Here is a 19268-nt window from a genome sequence, read left to right as displayed (position 1 = left end):
TGATGTATTAGCCAATATAAATTGTAATATAACCTCTATAATTATTACAAATATTAAGAGCATTCACAAAAGTATCCCTTTTGTTAACATTCATCCAAAAAATTTAGGTTAATCATGATTAGCTAGAGTTAATATCAATTATTTGTATGTAACTATTAGCTAGAGTTAATATCTATCATGCACTTGAATATACATATGATAATATTCATCTATTATAAAAATTAAATTATTTATCATATATATATATATGAAAACACAGAAAAAATGAATTCAATTGATCATAAAGAAATTGCAACCAAGGATGATTTTGTTATTACATAAGTAATATAAAATAATTACATAAGTAAATTTCTACAACTTCGACGAAGAAAAATGGAACATCTCAAGGGATTACAAAGAATAGCTGACAGCATCAGAAGTTCTCCTTGTGGAAGACGAACTTTGTGCTTGTTTTGTGCGAGAAATCCTGTGACAACCGTCGCAATTCTCCGATCACCATCGGGTCTCCGCAGTAAAAGACTCCTGAATCGTAACACGGTCAAATGTAAGATTGTTTCCGAGAAGAACGGTGAGAAGGGATTCGATCGAGAGAGATATCTGGAGGCTTACCGACGCGTTGATTCGGGTGATTGATGGCGATGCGCTTGAAGACGTTGCGCCAGTTGGGCCTGGCGAAGTGCGTCTTGACGCGCGTCCCGGAGACGATGTCGACCCCGTTCTTGGCGTGGTGGAGGGCTTGGAGCATGACGATGAGGGCGGAGCGGGCGTCGCCTTCCTCGTACACGCTGGTGCAGTGGTTGTGCAGCTCGATCACGCCGTCCTTGTCCTTCTCGGCCACCTCGTTCATGATGCCCCGGAACCACTCGAACGAGCCCTCCTCCCGAGTCACCCAGTAGAAGTACGCGCGCTGCGCCATGAAGGGCTTCTTCTTCGCCTTGGTCGCGCTCTCCACGTCCGCCGCCGCCGCCGTCGTCTTCTTTTGCTCGACGTTGTTGAGCACGTCCTTGACGATGCTGATCAGAGGAGTGGCTCCGATGCCGAGTCCGATGAGCAATAGGACATCGTAGTGCTCGTAGTCTTGAGCAGGAGCACCGTAAGGCCCATCGATCAAAAGCTTCGGCAATCTAAATACACAGCAGGGCGACGCATGGTAAAACGACAGAGAGTGTGCGAGTTGCTGCTGAAACGTAGGGATTCACTATACCTGGGATTGTTTCCTCCAGGCATGACATCAGCTCTGAGGAGTCCGCTCTGATCGCTCTTTGCAGGTTGGCACACCTGTTGCATTACGATAGCAGTGTTAGCGAAAGCAAAGCCGCGTTCTCCGTGACTGCTGCAACTTCTCCTACCTGTGAGAAGACGGCTCTGAGTTGCGAAGTCCAGTCGCCTCTTGTGCGGATGTGGATGCTGAGGTAGTCGTCTCCCGGAGCCGAAGTGATGGAGAAGGGGTGCCTGTCCAAAGAAATCATGCAGTCCTCGACATTAAGACTTTGATCAGTGCAATCCCAGTTAAAGTCAACGTACATCAATGTAGATTACCATTCGAACGGTGACACCGCGGCGCAGTTAAGGAAGATGTATTGCCCGCTCCTGTACTTGAAACCTTGAGGTTTGGACATGCGGAGAGCCAAAACGTTTCCTGGGTACACAGCAACCTGCAAACAGGAAAGAAGATGAAGTTTCCGAAGCTGCATCGTCTTTTATATAGAGAGAGACAGAGGCTCACAAGAGCCCATGACTGCTACTATTGCAATAGAAAAAGGGAAGCAAAGTCTATACCTTTTGAATCCTCACTGTCTTGTGGCCGGACCTGAAGGCACGGAGAAGGCGCTCGCATGCATACAAGGTGACAGGGATGGCCAAGTACATCCACGTCTGCGTTATTAAGGAAGGAGGGTCAGATCGATCGTCTACACAAAGACTACATGTAAACTAATCCCTGATGCCCGCCATTAACGCACCGTCTTCTTGTACCACTTCTTGATGAGGTAGAGGCATACGCCATGGACGACGTAGAGCACGTAGACGATGACGAAGAGGTGGTGGGAGTACCAGAAGGCGTTGAAACCGGTGAGCCGGCGCAGGGGATTCGTGGGGCTTAACCGGTTGCGGCGGAACCAGGGCTGGGCCAGCACGTAGGCGATCACCATGAGCACCAGCATGACCACCCCGGTCCACCCCTCGGTCCCCTTGACGAACCACCAGTAGTTGGGCGGGCGGTTCTCCCCGAAGAAGGGCTTCATCGGCTCGTACTCCGCGTCGGTGGCGTGCAACAGCCGGGGGAAGTCGCAGGTCAGGTGAGCCCCGACGTGGAGCGCGACGCCGACCACGATGCCGGCTGCAATCACCTGATCATCGAATCCGACGACGTTAGCTTCTGGGGACTCGAGAGGTTTTCGGCTGATTTACCGGTTACCTTGTGGAAGTTGATGTTGTCATTGAAGGGGATGATGACTCCGAGCTTGGTCCTGCTTCGTAGCCATGTGATGGTGTTGCGGCAAACAGGGAGGAGGATGAGGGCCATGTTGAACTTGAGAGTTTCTGCGCCGCCCTTGGCGGTGGTCACGCAGTAGCCCATGATGTGGAAGACGGCGCGACGACGGTACGCGATGAACTTCCAGGTGAAGAGGCCAGCGCAGATGGAGAGCCACAGGGCCATCACCCAGACCCGCTTCCAGTTGTCCTCCATGAAGTAGGAGATCCGCCGGCAGCAGCGACGGACCGGGTTCTTGTCCTTGGTGGGCACCAGCTTCTGGCTGAGCATCTGGCTGAGGTTGTTGCTGTTGACGTAGAGCATGGCCGATGGCTGCACTGCTGGCTGGAGCAGCAGCATCTCCAGGTTGTACAGCTGCTTGCAAAGGGTTTCGACTGTGAGTGGTGACAGTGACAAGGGATAACGACAGTGCTGGTTTCTGGATGTGCAGACCTCGATGTAGCCCAAATTGTTGGGGTCGAGCTCCTCCATGATCAGAGCTGTGTACTCCTCGACGCGTTCCTGGATCCTCGACAGCTTGTTCGCGGAAGCGCTGAGGGCGATGATCTGAAGCAAAAGTTCATCGAATGGCGAATTAGATGACATTTTTGTGAGGAAGCGCGAAGCAGAGCATTTTGACACACACACCTCTCTGACTTCTTCCTCTGTGATCCTGCCGTCTGCGTTCTTGTCCACCCTGTGGTCGGGTCAACATCATGCTTTGAAGTCAGATCACGAAATCAACTTTCAAGGATAATTCGACTACAGAACCGGATGATTTAGTGGAGGATTGAGGTGTTCAGCCACGAGAAGAACAGAGCACCGGAAATTTACATGTCAAAGAAGGTCTGAAGACGCGCATCAAAGCTCTGGTCGGAGAGCTGTTCCCAGAACTCCCAGAGCTCCTCCTTCGTTAGCACAGCTGCGGTGATTCCTCGCCTTCGTGCCAATGCATCGAACACCTCACCCGCGAACTCCTCGGATCCCACCATTCCTGCAATTCTCAGAGGCTAACTGCAATTTAGACTGATGTAGCTCCTCTGTCTTTGCTTGTTCGTGCGGTGATGATTAGAACTATAGAGAAGCCATATGAGTAAAAGCTCATGGTGCTCGAGAGTCGATTACCTATGCACTTTCCGAACCTCGACCTGAGAAGCACCCCATCGACGGCGAGCTCGTCGAACCGTCGTTCGACCTGCGGCCAGCCCTCGCTCGCGACGTTCTTGGTCACAAACTGGAGGCCCTTGATGACCTGAGCCGCAGATGACTTGGTCCGGTCGAGCCGCTCCGCCCGCCTCGAGGAGGAGGTCATGCGGCGGAACTCGTGCCCCACCTGCTTCAGCTTGGACGACAGGCTCGCGCCCACCATCGGGGAGCGCCTCTCCAGGTTCTTCGCGAGCAGCGCCGCCTCCGGGTCACCACTTTGGATGCTCTGAATCGCGATCGCGTCGTCCCTGACGTCGAGCGTTATCTCCACGTAGTTGTCGTCGCCCTTGAACCTCGCGCTTCGCTTCTTGCCGGCTTTCTTGGACGCCAAAGGGCCGCCGAGAGGGCCGCTGTGTCCGACCGACCGCCCACCGTCGGACTCTTTCTCAGACTCGTGGTCGAAGTAGTAGCGAAGGGTGCCATTCTCCGTTGCCGAGCCCATCGCTTCTCACTCGCCACAGTGTGGTTCAAGTGCCTACCCGGCCTTCCTGCAAACCATTATCCATGGATCAGTACCTCTATGATTGCACCGACCACAGACAAGAAGATCTAAAGAACAAATATTAATTGGACCGAGATCTTGATCCGGCTGGATCTCGATGTCCGATCATGAAGGCGCCAATCTCCATGAGGGATCAAATCATGGACCGCGGCAGAGAGTTTGCTCACCGCAATGCAGTCGTCGGAGGCAGACGCTGGTTGTTTCCTCTTCCCGTCGGTGGCAAGCAGCCTGAGGTTGGGCTATGGAGTCCAAAGAGAGAGAAGAAGAGAACATATATAGAGACTTAATGAGACAAGAGATCGTTGCAGTAGATATGGTTGCGTTGCACATGGATCAACAGTCAAAAAGACAAAAGAGCAGTACGATAGCAGCAAATCCAAGGGGCGCCATTAGGTTGTGCACCAACTCCACCTCTGGATTTGTAGCAACGCCGAGTCGACGTCACCCATGTTGGAGAGTGGTTGGCAGCTTCCTACTTCGCCTACCTTGGGATAAGGAAGCATACTAATGAGCACGACGACGACCCTGAGAAGGTGGCGGTCTTCGGCGTGTGGGTCCGTGTTTTGCACGTATATAGACATAGTCATCAAACAGCTGAAGAATCCATGGAAGGATCGGGAAACCGGAAGCTGAGCCTCATCTTTCCGGCGTCGGTGGGGACTTCTTCTCTTGTTTCAGCTGCATGGCTCATGGACTCTACTACTGCAGTTGGAATACGTATATATCATGTATGAATGTATGAGAAGTTCTAATTTGAAGTTGGCCTGTGAATGAACATAGGAAGGAGAATTGTTTTTCTATTGGAATATTTGTTCTCTGTACAAAAGTCAATGATGATCACCACTTGCCAAATAATCCTGTTCGATTTAATGATTTCTTGAATAGATTTCACTAAATAAACACATGGTAGGAAACTAAAATGTGTATCATATTAGCCTATTATAATCCAATATGAAGGTTATATTGTTTGAAATTTTTGTTTAGGTATATGATTCCATATGATTTGACTACACAAATATGCATCACAGTTTGGCTCATGAAAGTTTGCAGATTGTGTCAGCATCAATCATGTCGAAGGTCATGTTCTGATAGAATCAATTGCTTCTGGTTTCCTTGGTTTAGATTCCTTGATAGGAGTTTTGTGTACAGAATATATCTTGTTCTTGGATCAAGAACATCAATCACGGCATTGAATGAGACATCACATAGAAATGCTACATCCTCTCTCCAAGACTAAAGTTTTAACAGTCAACTGTGCATCAAAACAATCTCAAGCTTTGTCAATCTTCCTTTGTTTCTTCACCGTATTCATAGGTCAGATCTGTTGGCATGTCTACAGTCTCTTTGTCTATGGCTTCTGCAAAAAGCTTGAAACAGCTGCAGGATGCATGCATGGCTTGGAGACACATCATCTCATTGCTCTACACATGAAGAGTTGGTAGCCAAAAAGAAAGAAAGAAGTAAGAAAACTTTGCTTGGCACATCCTGACATTTGACTATAATAGACTAAGTAAGTGCAAACTGCAACACTAATGTTCTTGCTTAGAGTTAACTGCTTGCTTGGACAAGTACATGACTTGTTGGAGTGGCTTAGAATACAGGCCATGATGAGTATTAGTCTGTCTTCTTAGTGGTGTGCTCGACATACTCCAAAGACATTTATAATGCAGGAAGGCATGCTTGTAGAGAAAGCAAATATCCTTCTTCCATGAAGAACTGATTGATGGTAGGATTTAGCTCAGCCGTTGTGATCAATTCCCTTCCTCTTTCTATCCAATCTGCTTAAGCTTGGATTAGCATATCCAAATCTGTACCATCACTTTAAATTGAGGTCACCTTCTAAATCTTGTGGCAGCAGAGCAAACAACTGCTATCATCTCACAAGTCCTATTTTGAGTCAATAATTTAGACATGATAAAATCGATATGTTAATTATCTCATCAAATCAAGTTGTATGTTTTTAGATCTTATGTTAGGAGCATCTATTTTTTCAGAATTTATTACGCGCGATCCGATCAAATCATTATGTATATCATTCGAGTGTAACTAAGTTAATTTAAGATTATACCATGATAAAGTTTCATCTCAATTTTTTTAGGATCGAAAAAATATATGATATAAATAGTCACTCTACTAGTTTTTCTAATTTTTGTTGATTTTAGCGGCTTATATAGTCTAATTTGATATATTTTTCTATCTTTGTAACATTCCTGATTAGTTCCACATGCAAAGTGGGCAAGTCTAAGATTAACTTATAAGGGTCTGATGAGTGTACTACTATCAACTTCAGCTTAAGTATTTTGATCAGTGATTTAGACTAAACGAAGTTGATACATCAGTTAGCCCATCAGGCCCGAGTCATTATAATCTTGATTCTATAATTAAAAGTAACATAATTCATTTATAAATGTAACACTTTAAAGTATGTCTAAATTATCTCAAACCTACATATTGTTATGTATAATTGATAATATATTATATTCTAATATATATATGATTAATCAATTTCTACTCTATATATATATATATATATATAACTATAACGGAGATAATAAGGTTTAGACTTTTTAGAGGGTTAAATAGAATAATATGTACATATATGCAATTTTGCCCTTTTCAATTTGTGTCTCTCCCTCACGAGCGGCGATAGATCCATTTCGAAACCCTCCTCATCTCCACTACGCGCCCAAGAAGCCTCATCCTCGACGGAAGCGGCGTCAATGGAGGTTCCCAAGGATCACATCACCACCCTTCTCGACAACGGCCTCTTCTACTCCGCCCAGATGCTGGTATGTGTGCATGTATTGCCGCTTTCGAACCCTTACTCCCCCCATCCTTGCCATCGCGGCGAATCGGTTCTGTCCTTCCTTCTCTCTTTCTTTCTTTTCCGGCGATTATCTTTAGGTCTTGATTAGGGTTTCGTATCAATCTTTTCGATCGTTTGTTTGGTTTCTTGATCGTGGTAGTGAGGTGTGAGATGCGGTTTTGGAGTTATAGTTTTGCGCCTGGGGTGATAAGAAACCTACAGCGGTTTCCTTGCTTTTTGGATGAGAAGCCCTGTTAAGGATCTCGTGCACATTATGTCTTTTGGGGGTTCGAGATAATTGCTCATTGAAATTACATGTTGAACTTTGACAGGGCTGCTTTCTTGTATCTTCAGTGGTTACAAACAGTGAAGCCAGTCCATATCTGAAGGCTGAAAACTTGGTAAGGGCTTACTTGTCTAGAATAACTTGGTAAGGTACCCATGATCGTGTCATCTTATGGGGTATATTCGTGGCTGCGATTGATGTATCTTCTTGTCAAACTTTGCGATTCAGTGAAGATTGTGGAATGATGTGCACATTCTGATTGGTCTGACTTTTCTTTGATTGCAGGTTCTTCAAGGTGATGCTTTATTTGGGGAGAAAGAATTTCGTAGAGCCCTGGTAACTATTAGTATATGTTTCAAAAACTGCTTCTAATCTTAAAAAATTGTTAAATTATTGATATGTAGGGACATTGTTCCATATTAAACCAGTTGGTTACATATTTATTAATTCATGTACTAATCTTTGTGTTCTATTGGGTAATACGTTGCCAAGAACTTATATTCTTGTCTATGTGATGCATATAATGGTTGTTGTTTTTTTTTTTTTTCGTCTGATGGGTTTTATGTGATTATATTCAGGAGAAACAAATGGTAATTTCTCTAGTTTTGCTGTCAGTTTAAACTTGGTAAAGGCATGAATGTGGGCCTTGAGTTATCTCAATCCTCACTTCTCTGCTAATATTGTTATAGTTAGATCTATGTGGATCTTAAATAAAATCCTTATAAGGTTTGAAACTCGGCTCTCATGTTTTGGATCGGCATAGCGAGTTATGCTCAGTGATTTCCATGTGCTATTTTTCATTATAATTTTTAGCTATTTTTCATATTTGTTTCATTATCATCTTTTGATGTATTTGTGGGTCAGTAGGAGGGAATTTTACAATCTTTGGCAATAAGAGTAATAGTGAGAGCGTTACACTTGTCTAATGCTTTTTTGCTAGCATGATCAGAAATGGTAAATTGAATAAGGCTTTTGGCAACTTGGCGATAGTTTAATACCTGAGTTATCTGCATCTGCTGACGTTCTTATGAAGCATTGGCCAATATTAATACTGGGAATATAAAATTGTTCACTGACCAAATTTTTATAATTTCATTACAGAGTATGTACAAACAAGCACTTCAACATTGCAAAATAATTTCAAAGCAAACAATGAATAATTCTAGAAGCTCATTTTCTGCGTCAAGTAGATCATCGTCACCAAATTCAATGAATGTCTCCCCAGTCAATGAAAATGAGGTGAGCCCCTTCTCTCTAAGATGTTAATAAATACTGTCATGATTTTTATTTTTTTCTAAGTGATCTCCAAGATTGTGTCTTAGTCCATTGTGTTCATATTGGCAGGTGAAGTTTAAAATTACACTTTGTCATTGCGCACTAAGCGAAAACCGTCCTGCTCTTGTAGAGGTATTCCCTCCTCTTTCTTATACTTTGGTGTCTAACATTGTCCTAGCGGATGTTAATTGACCTTCCGTGTGATGTCCAAAGTCATCTTCTCAGCCATAGACTAATTTATCATTGTTAAAAAGTTTGTGGAATTCAGTAGTTATATCTTTATAAACTTGCTTAACTTTCTAGATAAGGTCCTATCTTGAAATAGGTGAGTTATTATTGTTAATTATATGAACTGATGTTCTGAAAACATTTGGTCCTATTGTTCTTGTGCAGTTATAATACGGAGAACTTGTTGATATTACATGAGGAAATATTTTCATAGATATACTGGTTAATTTTAATCTCTTGTGGCTAATTATTACCATGAACACCTCAGATGCTCACACCAACAGCTTGTAAACATGTTGAGATGGACATAAATGTAAAGTAGTCATAGATATTATAATTAAAGTTGATCTTCTGACACTTATAATCACCAAATGAGGAAAATTATTGTGCCAACGACATGGAAATGTTAGGTTGTTTCAATCTTAGGTAGTAGATGGGTTCACTTACTGTTGGTGGTGTCGCTTCATCAACCAGATATTTAAAATTGGGGAAGATGGAAGGAAGGACGTGCAAAAGTGGTGAAGACCAAGATCCTGGAGTAAAGATTGTTATTGCAAGTAATGTTCTTGAAGGTTCAAAAGGGGATTCCTTATAGATCTTGATGATCTGAATATCATTGTCGTGGGATCGCTGCTGAAAATATATAGATATTCAGTGATCTGTGGCGTTGTTTCATCGTTAGTTCTCTCCAACTTATTGAATATTGATAAATTGTGTGGTGAACATCTTGACATATGACCATCAGTCCATGGTCCTTTTTATCGGTGTGGTGAGAGAAGATAAAACTAGTAGATCACATGTTCTAGGTATACCGTCAGTGTTGGCTATCCTCAGTTGGAGAGAGTTATGGGATGAGTAGGATTGAGAGGGAAGTTCTCTGTGACACATGCAATAGCCATTCAAAACATAATCAAAATTAGAAAACAGAGGAAAAGTGTAGACCTCTATATTCTTGTCGTGAAATCAGTTCTTTGTGCATAAAAAAGTGTTTAGGAAACATTTCTATGAAATCTTATATCTTCCACATAATCAATGCTTATCATCTTGATAGAAAGAGATATAGTCCAGGGGTGCTTTTCCAACTTTTCATTTTTTAATTTACACACGGGTATAAATTGATTTTAAACATTTCTTTGATGTGTGCGGTCTTGAATTGGTTTATTAAATCTAGGAAAGTGAAATTTTTTTTCTGATTTTGCAGATGGAAGGAATCCCTCCAAAAGCAAGAACATTACGAATGAATCTTACATTGGGGAAGCTTTATCGGATTTCTAGACACAACCGATCTGCCATTGCATGCTACAAAGATTGTTTAAGGTCAAGAAATATGAATACTTCTAGATCACTGATATCTATCATTACATTTAGATAGTCAGATTTTTATCTAATCTAGTCATATCTCCAGCTGCTGAGTGTTGGCGGTCATAGTCCTTATATTGAAACTTCTGAAATTTGCTTCATTATTCTGATATTTTGGTTGTTTTTCTTATCGTCTTACATATATTGTCATTTATTTATTCTTCTTGGTAAGTTTAAGTTTTTTGCTCATCATTCTCGTACTCCAACCACCACCTATTACTTTCTTTGTTTTATGGAATATTATGGGGTGATTGAATAACCTATCTTTTGCATCCTTCTCATGTGATATTAGTATCATTGCAAGAGTTGGTAACTAGAAATTTCTTTTGTTTGATGATGATTTTTTCATTTTAGACTGCTTGGGTCGATTTTGGGTTAACTGGGTAATGGCAATGAACAGGTTGTTTGCCTGTTTTAAGGATCATGCTGTTTATATCTACGCTTATAACATTGTGTAAAGGATTAGTCTTTTGTTGGCTTGAAGCTGGTCACAAGTTGATATGTTAAATGCATGTCGCTCTATTCTTGTGCCTGCTTGCGCCATGACACATCAAAGAAGGAAACAGGTGGATGCTAGTTGCACACCTGCAGACCTCATTTCACTGGTAAGCTATCTTATAATGCAGTTTGCATTAGCATGGTATGATACTTATTACACTTACCAATAGTGAGTCTGTTTGCAACCAGAAGAGGAAATGTAAAATTTTTTCATTGAGGAAGCAAAAATAAGTATACATTTGAAGACAAAAGTTGTTATAGATAAATCACTTATTAAGTTGAATTTAATATTCTATTCTACCTAATCCACTGACCAGCATCAACAGACTCAAGACCACTTTATTGCTAATTTAATTGGTCAGCAAACTGTCTATAACTTAGCTAACAGTTATAATACTCTAGGGCTTCCCACATAATATACGTTATTTTCCTGCCTGTCACCCGAGTAGATGTATGTACATGATATAACAAAGAAGATACCTCACCAGGAAGACTAGACAGCTTCTGAATTTTGAACTTAAAAAATGCAAGATTCACCTTATACTTTGTTTACTTACATCAATTGGCTAACCGACTCTAGATAAAAATTCCTAGGTTAAGCTAGAGTTGGTAATCTTGATTTTTTTTGTCAGAAGCATAAGAATGGAGTCCAAAATCATGACCTGCAAAATTCTGGCTCATGTTTTATGACTTCAAATATAAATATAAATAATAAATAGCTTCTTTACATGAAAGACAAAACATAACCTAATAATTAATTTAGACCTGTGTAAGATGCAGAAGCAATAAGGCCATGAACCTGGTGTCAAACTTTTTGACATAATAGAAGGAAAAATAACAGGTTCTTCATGGCACATGACCATACACAAATGATGGGACCAAGAGAATTTGCACAAGATTACAGTTTCAAGAACATTTACCATAGTCTGTCCCACTTCTTCCAATTGCTTTCTAGAACTTGTCTTCTCAATTTAATAGGTCACATCAGACTTAAAAAAGATCTGGTTATAGTCTTTTTGATTAGGTTATTGCGAGCGTTTTTTATATTTAAATGGTTTCTGCAAATATTGTAATATATATTTTCTGACCAGGTTCAGTCTTCAGAGAGAGAACTGTTAAAAGCTAACTCATAAGAAATACTGTTCAATATGTGAATTTGACATATATTTTGATATTTAAACCTTATAAACTTTATAATTCCTGGAAATAGAAAATTTTTGAAGGTTCAAAGGAGGACTTAATTGAGTTTCAGATTCAAGTAATTGGTCTAATAGCATGTATAATATTTTTAAGGAAATGTATAATGTTGCATTTTATCATCAAACCGGAATAAGTGTATTGGATGTTGAAGTGCAGCTTTTACAATTTATAAATGGAAAAATTAATATGTGACTTTCCTTTATATTGTTACCTCATGAAGTATAAGCATACTTTGAAGTTTGAAAGACCTGAGTTATCAAATTTCTCAGGTCTTTAGTCTTTATAAAGTTACTTAGATGTTGCAAAATTCAAGTTTGGAGAATGTTGTTGTTAGTCTCAATGAGAAAGTCGAATTTGGTAGACCCAAAATGACTTTGACATAAGACCATTAACTGTCTATATAGATTCTTGTTAAAACAGACAAAAATATGAGAAAACTTTAGTTTTGTGTTAATTTTGGCTTAAACAACGTATATATCCTAAACAAAGAACAATTATAAAAATGAACATTTTTTAAAGTTTCTTCTCACCAAGCTTTTCAACTATGCAAAATGTACTCATTTTGTCCTTTTTGTATATTGTTGTGCAGGAATTGTCCATATGTTTTGGAGGCCATTACAGCTTTGGCTGAGCTAGGAGTTTCTTCGAAGGAAGTATCATCCTTGTTCCCCCAGGTCTGTAACGTATACAACTTCAATCACTTCTTCTCGGTGAATTCTGCTTATATATCAAAAAGATGATATTTTGTTCTTGACCTTTGTAATGCAAATTATAATTCTCTCACCGTTGCCATATTTGTTGTGCATGGCATAGTTTTTTTTATTAGCGAGTCTCGGTAGTTACAACAGAACAAAGATTTAGTGACATTGGCTAGTGGAATTGCTGTAATATGTGGGTCAAAGAATTTGCGGATGATGTAGGCTTGCATTGTTAAATTGAGAAAGGTCTTGAAGAATTTGCAACACAATCAAACATAATACCAAGAGTTGGTAGGTTCTAACAAAGTTGACAGACACCATTACAACATAATGTGCTTAACAATGTAGAGGACTTTTCTATATGTGATGCCCCCAAAGAGACATACATTGGCTTTGAGATACAAATTGAAATAGTGAATGAGTCAGTATCTACGTCTGCGTAGCTCTCCGGGTTCATCTCATGTTTTCTTGGACTTGGGTTGTGGTGATCATGTTATTAGAGTAGCAATCACACACATGTGGTATGTCGGGCACACTAAGATATAAAATGCATCCAAGTGACACCCTGATCAGGTTAAGGGATATAATATTGGTGATGGTGGCAACATGGACTTCAAAATCCTTCATATAGTAACAGATTAGTTTTTCACTTTTGGTGATGTTAGTATCACAGTTAAAACCTGGATACTTGTGTATTTATAACGCCTAACAATCTTTATATACTGAAAACATCATGATGTGTTTTAAATTAAAGATTGGATGGCAGTAGAGATAAGATTTGTTCATAGAAAGCCCGAGCTGAATATTGTGTTTGTTCCCTGTAGAGTACTAAGTTTCAGAAACGCACTTGCTTCCTAGAAGTTGGATATGTGCTTGGACATAAACTGTCATTTCATAGAATTACACAAATTTCTTTTGCAGGCCTTTCAAGTTGTTATTTGATTTTCCTTAGTTGTGGCCACTGGAATTGTAATATAATGACAAGTGTAATAAAGCTAGATAGTAAACAATCTAATTGTAGAAATTGCTGTTATATTTTGTTTGGTCTTTGTTCAAATACACCACCTTATTATTGTTAAATTTATTCGCTTTTCTTATCATTTAGCCTTAGATATGAGAAACTAATTTTTTTTTGTCATTTGACATATTAAGAAAATAAATCAAATAATCCTTCAAGTCCCCATTAGCATGATCAGGGACTTTGCTTGAAGTCATTCTGATTAAGAATGAAAAAGAAACATATTAAAAAAAGTCACAAACGTTGATGGCGATTTGGTGAACTCAGATTGTAAACTATGCCAAATGCTACCAGTAAATTTATTATGTGTAGAAGGTTTAGATAACAAACATATTGCTTCTTCGTGTTCGGAAGTTCTATTTGTATGTATTGAATAAATTGGAACATTTAGTGAAAAAAAATCATAAGATATAATAATTTACTTTTCCATTTTGTTTTGCAAATAAAGCAATTTTCAACAACTACAGCTGAATAAACTTTGGTACTTATATTTGCCACTGTCTAATGATATTTCTAGACCCCAAATAGAGGAGGAAGGCCACCCTTCGATCACTTGGATCCAGCTCGTTGGTTGCATGTAAGTCGAAAGATTCATTATTTTTATGTGAATGTCCATTTGATCAGCATTGGGTAAGTATTCAATTTAATGTGGGTGTTCTTACATGTTCATTGTATGAAATTAAGCTAGTGGCATTTTTTTTTCCTTCACCATAGCAACCTTCTTTTGCATGTTAAAGCGGGAATTTGGAAGGTCGTTGTCACCAATGCACTTAAGTTCTACAACAAATATGCAAAACAGTACTTTTGGTCAGACAAATTTCATTTACACCTTGTGTACGACAATTTGTTGGACAACTACCAAGAATGATAGCCGCAATAAGCTACAAAAGACTTTCGTACCTAGAATAAACTAAGATGGGAGTAGATGTTAAACAAATAGAAATTTCATTCCTCGTCGATATCAATCTTTGTGCATCTAATTTTGGTGTTGCATTTCTTAGAACAGATAAATTTCTTGCTCCGGCAGGTTTTAGATTGGCAGGAGGTTTATCCAACTTCTTCAGTTCTCTATTGCACAATAGTTATAAGGTTAATGTTGTTTCTTTTGGCTTCTTGTTTTTTAAATAATATTTGCAGCGTTATGTAGAGGCTCAGTGCTGCATTGCTTCAAGTGATTATAAAGGTACACTTTCTTTTATGCTTATGAAATAGGAAATAGATGTTCCATGTTGAAATCAATCAGCATCTTAAATATCTGTAATTGATTTGGTTGAATTAAAATAAATGTACATCTTGGGTTTGTTAAATTTGCTACTAATTATTACTGTGCCTCAGATTGTGTCCTGTGTCCTTGTGAAGATCTCTTATTATATGAACTTTGGATTTAAGGAAAAATAGTCCATATTCCAAATTTAGAAAAGTTGATGTAAGTTATGATTTTAAAATAATAATGGGAGAAAAAAAACATATGTAAAGGAGAGTATTCACTTGTTAACCAGTGCACTTTTGAAGCGGATCCTATAAATTCAGCCATATTTCTGCATGCCAAGAGGCTCTTTCCGTCATTCAAACATATGAGTCACAGGTAGCAATGGAGCAAGGTTCTCCCTTTACACAATTGTAGACAACAGAACATCTTAAATTTAGAAAAAAAGATAGTGAAAGAGAGAAATGACAATCTGTATATCCAATGAATTCATTACACTGATATTTAAGCTTGTTATAAGGAATGTTTCATGCCCTATGACAAGTTAGGAGGAGAAACAAATGCATTTGTAAGATCTGAAAACAAGTGGAATTCAAAGAAATGCTCAGAGAAATGTATTTGTTTAATACATAGTTCTGAACAGGACATTTACCAGAAGCTGCTATGTTTTTACTCATGTCTTACATGGAACAAGTTTTCAAAAACTACTCAGATTGATATATAACAATGGGTATTTACCAGTCTGACCAAGGATCGGTACTGGACCATATAGTTTGGTATCAGTCAAAATTTGAAAATCAATTTCTTTAAGTCATACCAGGTGGTACAAGTTGGTATGTAATCCAGCATACTAGTGTCTCACCGCTCAACAATGTGTCAAAAAGTGGTATTGGATCAATATTATAGCCATGGAGTAAAAGAAATTTACCAATTAAAAGTAATCTTATAAGAACATGACATTATTTTTTTTCTAAATCATCAATACTTTATTTTATTTTATGTTTAGATGTCTTGCAGCTGACAGAGTATTTACAGATATTCAGTTGTGATTCTTAGGCATGATAATTTCTACGGTGCAAACCAACAACCATAGGTTTTGTGTCTTCAATTTGTTTCTTTCATTGTTGCTTTGATATATCATTTTCTACTGTGGGCTCTTTTGTGCTGACATTATAATTGCAGAACTTTGCAGTTTTTTATAGCCATTTTTCTTTGGAATATGTAGGTGGCCTCGATCATCTTTCCGAATTATTACAACAATTTCCTAATAATGTGCACATCTTATTGGAAATTGCAAAGGTTAGCACAAGATTTAACAGTATACTTCTTTAGTTCTTGCCTCGTTATGTATCTTGTGCAGATTTCAATATGCGGTTTAGCAATATCATGATTTGGTACCAATTAGATGGAAGATTGTGTTATGATATCTCAAGATTTTGCTGCATATTGTATTATGTACAGAACTGATGTAAGCAGGATGTACTAAGAAATTCCTTGGTACATTTGGATTGTCATGCAATCAGTCATTTTATTTTTTGATGGTCCATTATGTCAAGTTTTTGCATGTACATGAAATTGAAGTACACCATCAGCAATTAGGGAGCAGGACAGGGGTTCAACATTGGTGGTAGTTTTGAAAAAGGCCAACCAAACTTACCATGTTGTATGAAATTTTGATGAGAGTGATTTTAAAATAAGATGCTTGAAATATATTACATAGATAAAATGGTTGTGTAATTTGTGTTCAAGAGGAGCTATATGTTTTGAAGAATAATCTATGATGTTGTAAAATATCTCATTTTGGCTAATATTTTGTTGCTATCTTCCTGACATTATTTCGTCCTGATTCAGAGCCTTGCCGCTTGATTATATATCTGCTGAGAAAATAAATGTTCCTGTGCTTAATGCCTTCATATATTCTCTAATCGCTAAAGAACTGAAGCTAACATAGTCTATTTGTGCTTTTCTGGTGCCTTATGCTAGTTTCCTCTAGTCATGCAGAAGTTGTTGCTAGAGTGCATCATTTGAGGGTGGCAATCTTATATTCGAATTTTGATTCCATGATAGACATCTGCTACAGATTATCATATGCTATAAAGAACTCATTCTTCACCACATAATATTTGTGATCTAATATTTTGTTGACCTGACCACTAATTATCTCTGAAGGTTGAAGCTATCATTGGAAGACATGATGAAGCAATAATGAACTTTGAAAAGGTATATCAAAGTTACCATGATCTGGTATGGTATTGGTGATAAACATAATATATTCATGGACGTACGCAGGTTCGTTCAATTGATCCATTCATTGTGACATATATGGATGAATATGCGATGCTTCTAAAGCTGAAATCTGACATCTCTAAGCTAAATAAGTTAGTTCATGATCTGCTAAACATTGATCCTACTAGAGCAGAAGTTTTTGTTGCATTATCAGCATTATGGGAGAGGAAGGATGAGCGAAGAGCTTTGTCATATGCTGAGAAGGTATGGGCTAATGATATGAAGTTCCAGCTGTTGGATCATCTGATGTATCTTTGGCTTATCCTTGTTTCTGAACAGAGTCTCAGAATAGATGATAGGCACATATCAGGTCATATTATGAAGGTAATGACATGATTTTAATCTTTTACCTAAAGGCTGGTTCATATATGATTTACACAATTAGACAACATTGAAGCTTGTTCATTGTCTTATTTGTCTTGTTATTAATGGTTTCTTATCGTATATGCAGGGTAACCTGTATCTGTCATTAAACCGGCCAGATGCTGCAGTGACCGCCTTCAGAGGGGCTCAAGAGTTAAGACCTGATCTTCGGTCGTACCAAGGTGATTTTGCGGTGGTGATCATCTCGACTTTTCATGCTGCTACTTGTCACTTTGAGCATTAGTTGTTGTTTCTTCTGCAGGACTAGTCCGTTCTTATCTTGCTCTTTCAAAAACCAAGGAGGCTCTCTTTATCGCACGTGAGGCCATGAAATTAATGCCTCAATCAGCAAAAGCTCTCAAGTTAGTTGGGGATGTTCATGCTAGTAGTTCTAGCGGGAGAGAGAAGGTCTGCTTCATTCTTCTGCCAATAAAAGTGTTCTTTTTCTGGAAAAAGAAAGAAAAATTATATTGCTTATTTATTTTAGTTTATTAGCAGCAGAAATTAAGGATTGATGCATGTCCTAATGTTGGTAGACGGACAAATGCATTTATAAGATACCTACAAATCAGAAGAAAATTCCATAACTTTGGTTTTTGATCAGTGATTATTCCCTCACGCAGGCAAGGAAGTTTTATGAATCCGCTTTACGACTCGAGCCTGGTTTTCTTGGAGCTGCTTTAGCGTTGGCTGAGTTGCATGTTGTTGAGGGACGACATAAAGATGCTGTCTCACTTCTGGAGAGGTATGTTAAAGACTGGGCTGATGACTCCCTGCACATCAAGTTAGCTCAGGTTTTTGCAGCTACAAATATGCTTTCAGAAGCTCTGACTCATTATCAAGCTGCTTTGAGGTATGTGCTTGGTTGGACCCATTTCTCATTCAAAATAGGAATTGTTGGTTCATTGTTTCCTGGTTGTGTTTTATTTATTTAGCTTGCATATTAAAGTTAGAAAACTATCGATAAAACTCCTGATATCAAAAATTAACCTTTTATCTACCTTTTTATTTGGGCAAAGGTAACAAAAAAAAAGAAAAAAAAGAAGAATATCTGATTATGAGAACTGTTATGTTGGGACATTAGAGCTTGTTATGTTGTATTATGGGACCTATTTTTGCATTAAAAAATAGGGATTATTTCATGGCATGCTATTAATGATATGTAATATAATGTCTATTAAGTTTATAAGTAGTATGTAACACATTCTTCTTCCTATGAGAACCCTGACAATGAATTCTGAAACATTGCTTTGCTTCATTGCACTTGGTGGTGATGTTATTCAAAATGTGGAAATTTCATCTATATATCAGGATAAATCCTCAAAATGAAGCTGCAAAGAAAGGTTTGGAGCGCTTGGAGAAGCAGATGAAGGTTTGGCTAATGAAAATTTGCTGCTCTTTGATTTTTACGGCTGGCCATCCTCAACTCGGTATTAATCCTTGTGCTTGGGTCCAGAAATCCCTTTTTATTTCTCTTCTGTGCTTGCAGGGAATGGATCCGGATGCACCTGATGAAGAAGAAGAGAATGAAGCTGACGATGCAGAAGGTGATCAAGAAGAGGGTGAACTGCTCTAGTATCTTAATGTTAACGGGGGGTGTTGGTCCCTCTACGTCTCTACATGGTGGAGGAGACAGACAGACAGACAGAAGCCACCAGAACTAAAGTTTATCCAGAGGAGAAAAAAAAAGAAGAAAAACATTTGTTATCCTCCAGGTGCCGCTCATGCCCATTACCATCGCCATTATAATCTGTAATAGTTAGTGATGGCTCCTTTTTACTGTTTGCACGAGGGTAATAGTTAGTGATGTTGGAATTTTTCTCGTTGGAATAGTGATGGAGTTTAAACCTACATTTGCTGTCA

At 39.1% G+C, this 19268-nt stretch overlaps 2 protein-coding genes across 2 annotated transcripts; one reads left to right on the top strand and one right to left on the bottom strand.

The window, feature by feature from the left end:
- Positions 1 to 281: 281 nt before the first annotated feature.
- On the bottom strand, positions 282 to 4486 carry LOC103986290 (respiratory burst oxidase homolog protein B). Its single transcript, XM_009404250.3, has 13 exons — positions 4349 to 4486; positions 3599 to 4167; positions 3308 to 3467; positions 3122 to 3170; positions 2927 to 3040; positions 2417 to 2848; positions 1962 to 2348; positions 1780 to 1875; positions 1540 to 1655; positions 1350 to 1452; positions 1205 to 1278; positions 610 to 1124; positions 282 to 522 (listed from the first exon to the last, which is right to left on the bottom strand). The coding sequence occupies exons 2-13, from the start codon at positions 4119 to 4121 to the stop codon at positions 413 to 415; spliced, it is 2679 nt and encodes an 892-aa protein (XP_009402525.2). The 5' UTR covers positions 4122 to 4167; positions 4349 to 4486; the 3' UTR covers positions 282 to 412.
- A 2309-nt stretch (positions 4487 to 6795) lies between these two features.
- On the top strand, positions 6796 to 19256 carry LOC135613074 (anaphase-promoting complex subunit 7-like). The gene is made up of 18 exons (XM_065110034.1): positions 6796 to 6970; positions 7320 to 7388; positions 7559 to 7609; positions 8375 to 8512; positions 8618 to 8680; positions 9978 to 10093; positions 12423 to 12507; positions 14067 to 14126; positions 14687 to 14732; positions 15982 to 16055; positions 16926 to 16976; positions 17046 to 17246; positions 17322 to 17366; positions 17494 to 17587; positions 17668 to 17813; positions 18029 to 18258; positions 18717 to 18777; positions 18895 to 19256. The coding sequence occupies exons 1-18, from the start codon at positions 6902 to 6904 to the stop codon at positions 18979 to 18981; spliced, it is 1686 nt and encodes a 561-aa protein (XP_064966106.1). The 5' UTR covers positions 6796 to 6901; the 3' UTR covers positions 18982 to 19256.
- The last annotated feature ends 12 nt before the right edge of the window (positions 19257 to 19268 follow it).

The sequence above is a fragment of the Musa acuminata genome, chromosome BXJ2-5, assembly GCF_036884655.1.
Source record: "Musa acuminata AAA Group cultivar baxijiao chromosome BXJ2-5, Cavendish_Baxijiao_AAA, whole genome shotgun sequence".
Classification (NCBI taxonomy): Eukaryota; Viridiplantae; Streptophyta; class Magnoliopsida; order Zingiberales; family Musaceae; genus Musa; species Musa acuminata.
The sequence above is the reverse complement of the archived record's forward strand: the minus strand, read 5'-3'. Positions and strand labels throughout refer to the sequence as shown.

What these genes read in the sequence shown, in the direction of transcription:
- LOC103986290 (XM_009404250.3), bottom strand. Translation starts at nt 4,121, where the DNA reads ATGGGCTCGGCAACGGAGAATGGCACCCTTCGCTACTACTTCGACCAC. An exon ending in ACAATTTGGGCTACATCGAG is followed by an intron (nt 2,849 to 2,926) that starts GTCTGCACATCC and finishes CTTTGCAAGCAG; the next exon opens with CTGTACAACCTGGAGATGCT. An exon ending in TCACCCGAATCAACGCGTCG is followed by an intron (nt 523 to 609) that starts GTAAGCCTCCAG and finishes GTTACGATTCAG; the next exon opens with GAGTCTTTTACTGCGGAGAC.
- LOC135613074 (XM_065110034.1), top strand. Translation starts at nt 6,902, where the DNA reads ATGGAGGTTCCCAAGGATCACATCACCACCCTTCTCGACAACGGCCTC. An exon ending in ATCCAGCTCGTTGGTTGCAT is followed by an intron (nt 14,127 to 14,686) that starts GTAAGTCGAAAG and finishes TAATATTTGCAG; the next exon opens with CGTTATGTAGAGGCTCAGTG. An exon ending in CTTTGTCATATGCTGAGAAG is followed by an intron (nt 17,247 to 17,321) that starts GTATGGGCTAAT and finishes GTTTCTGAACAG; the next exon opens with AGTCTCAGAATAGATGATAG.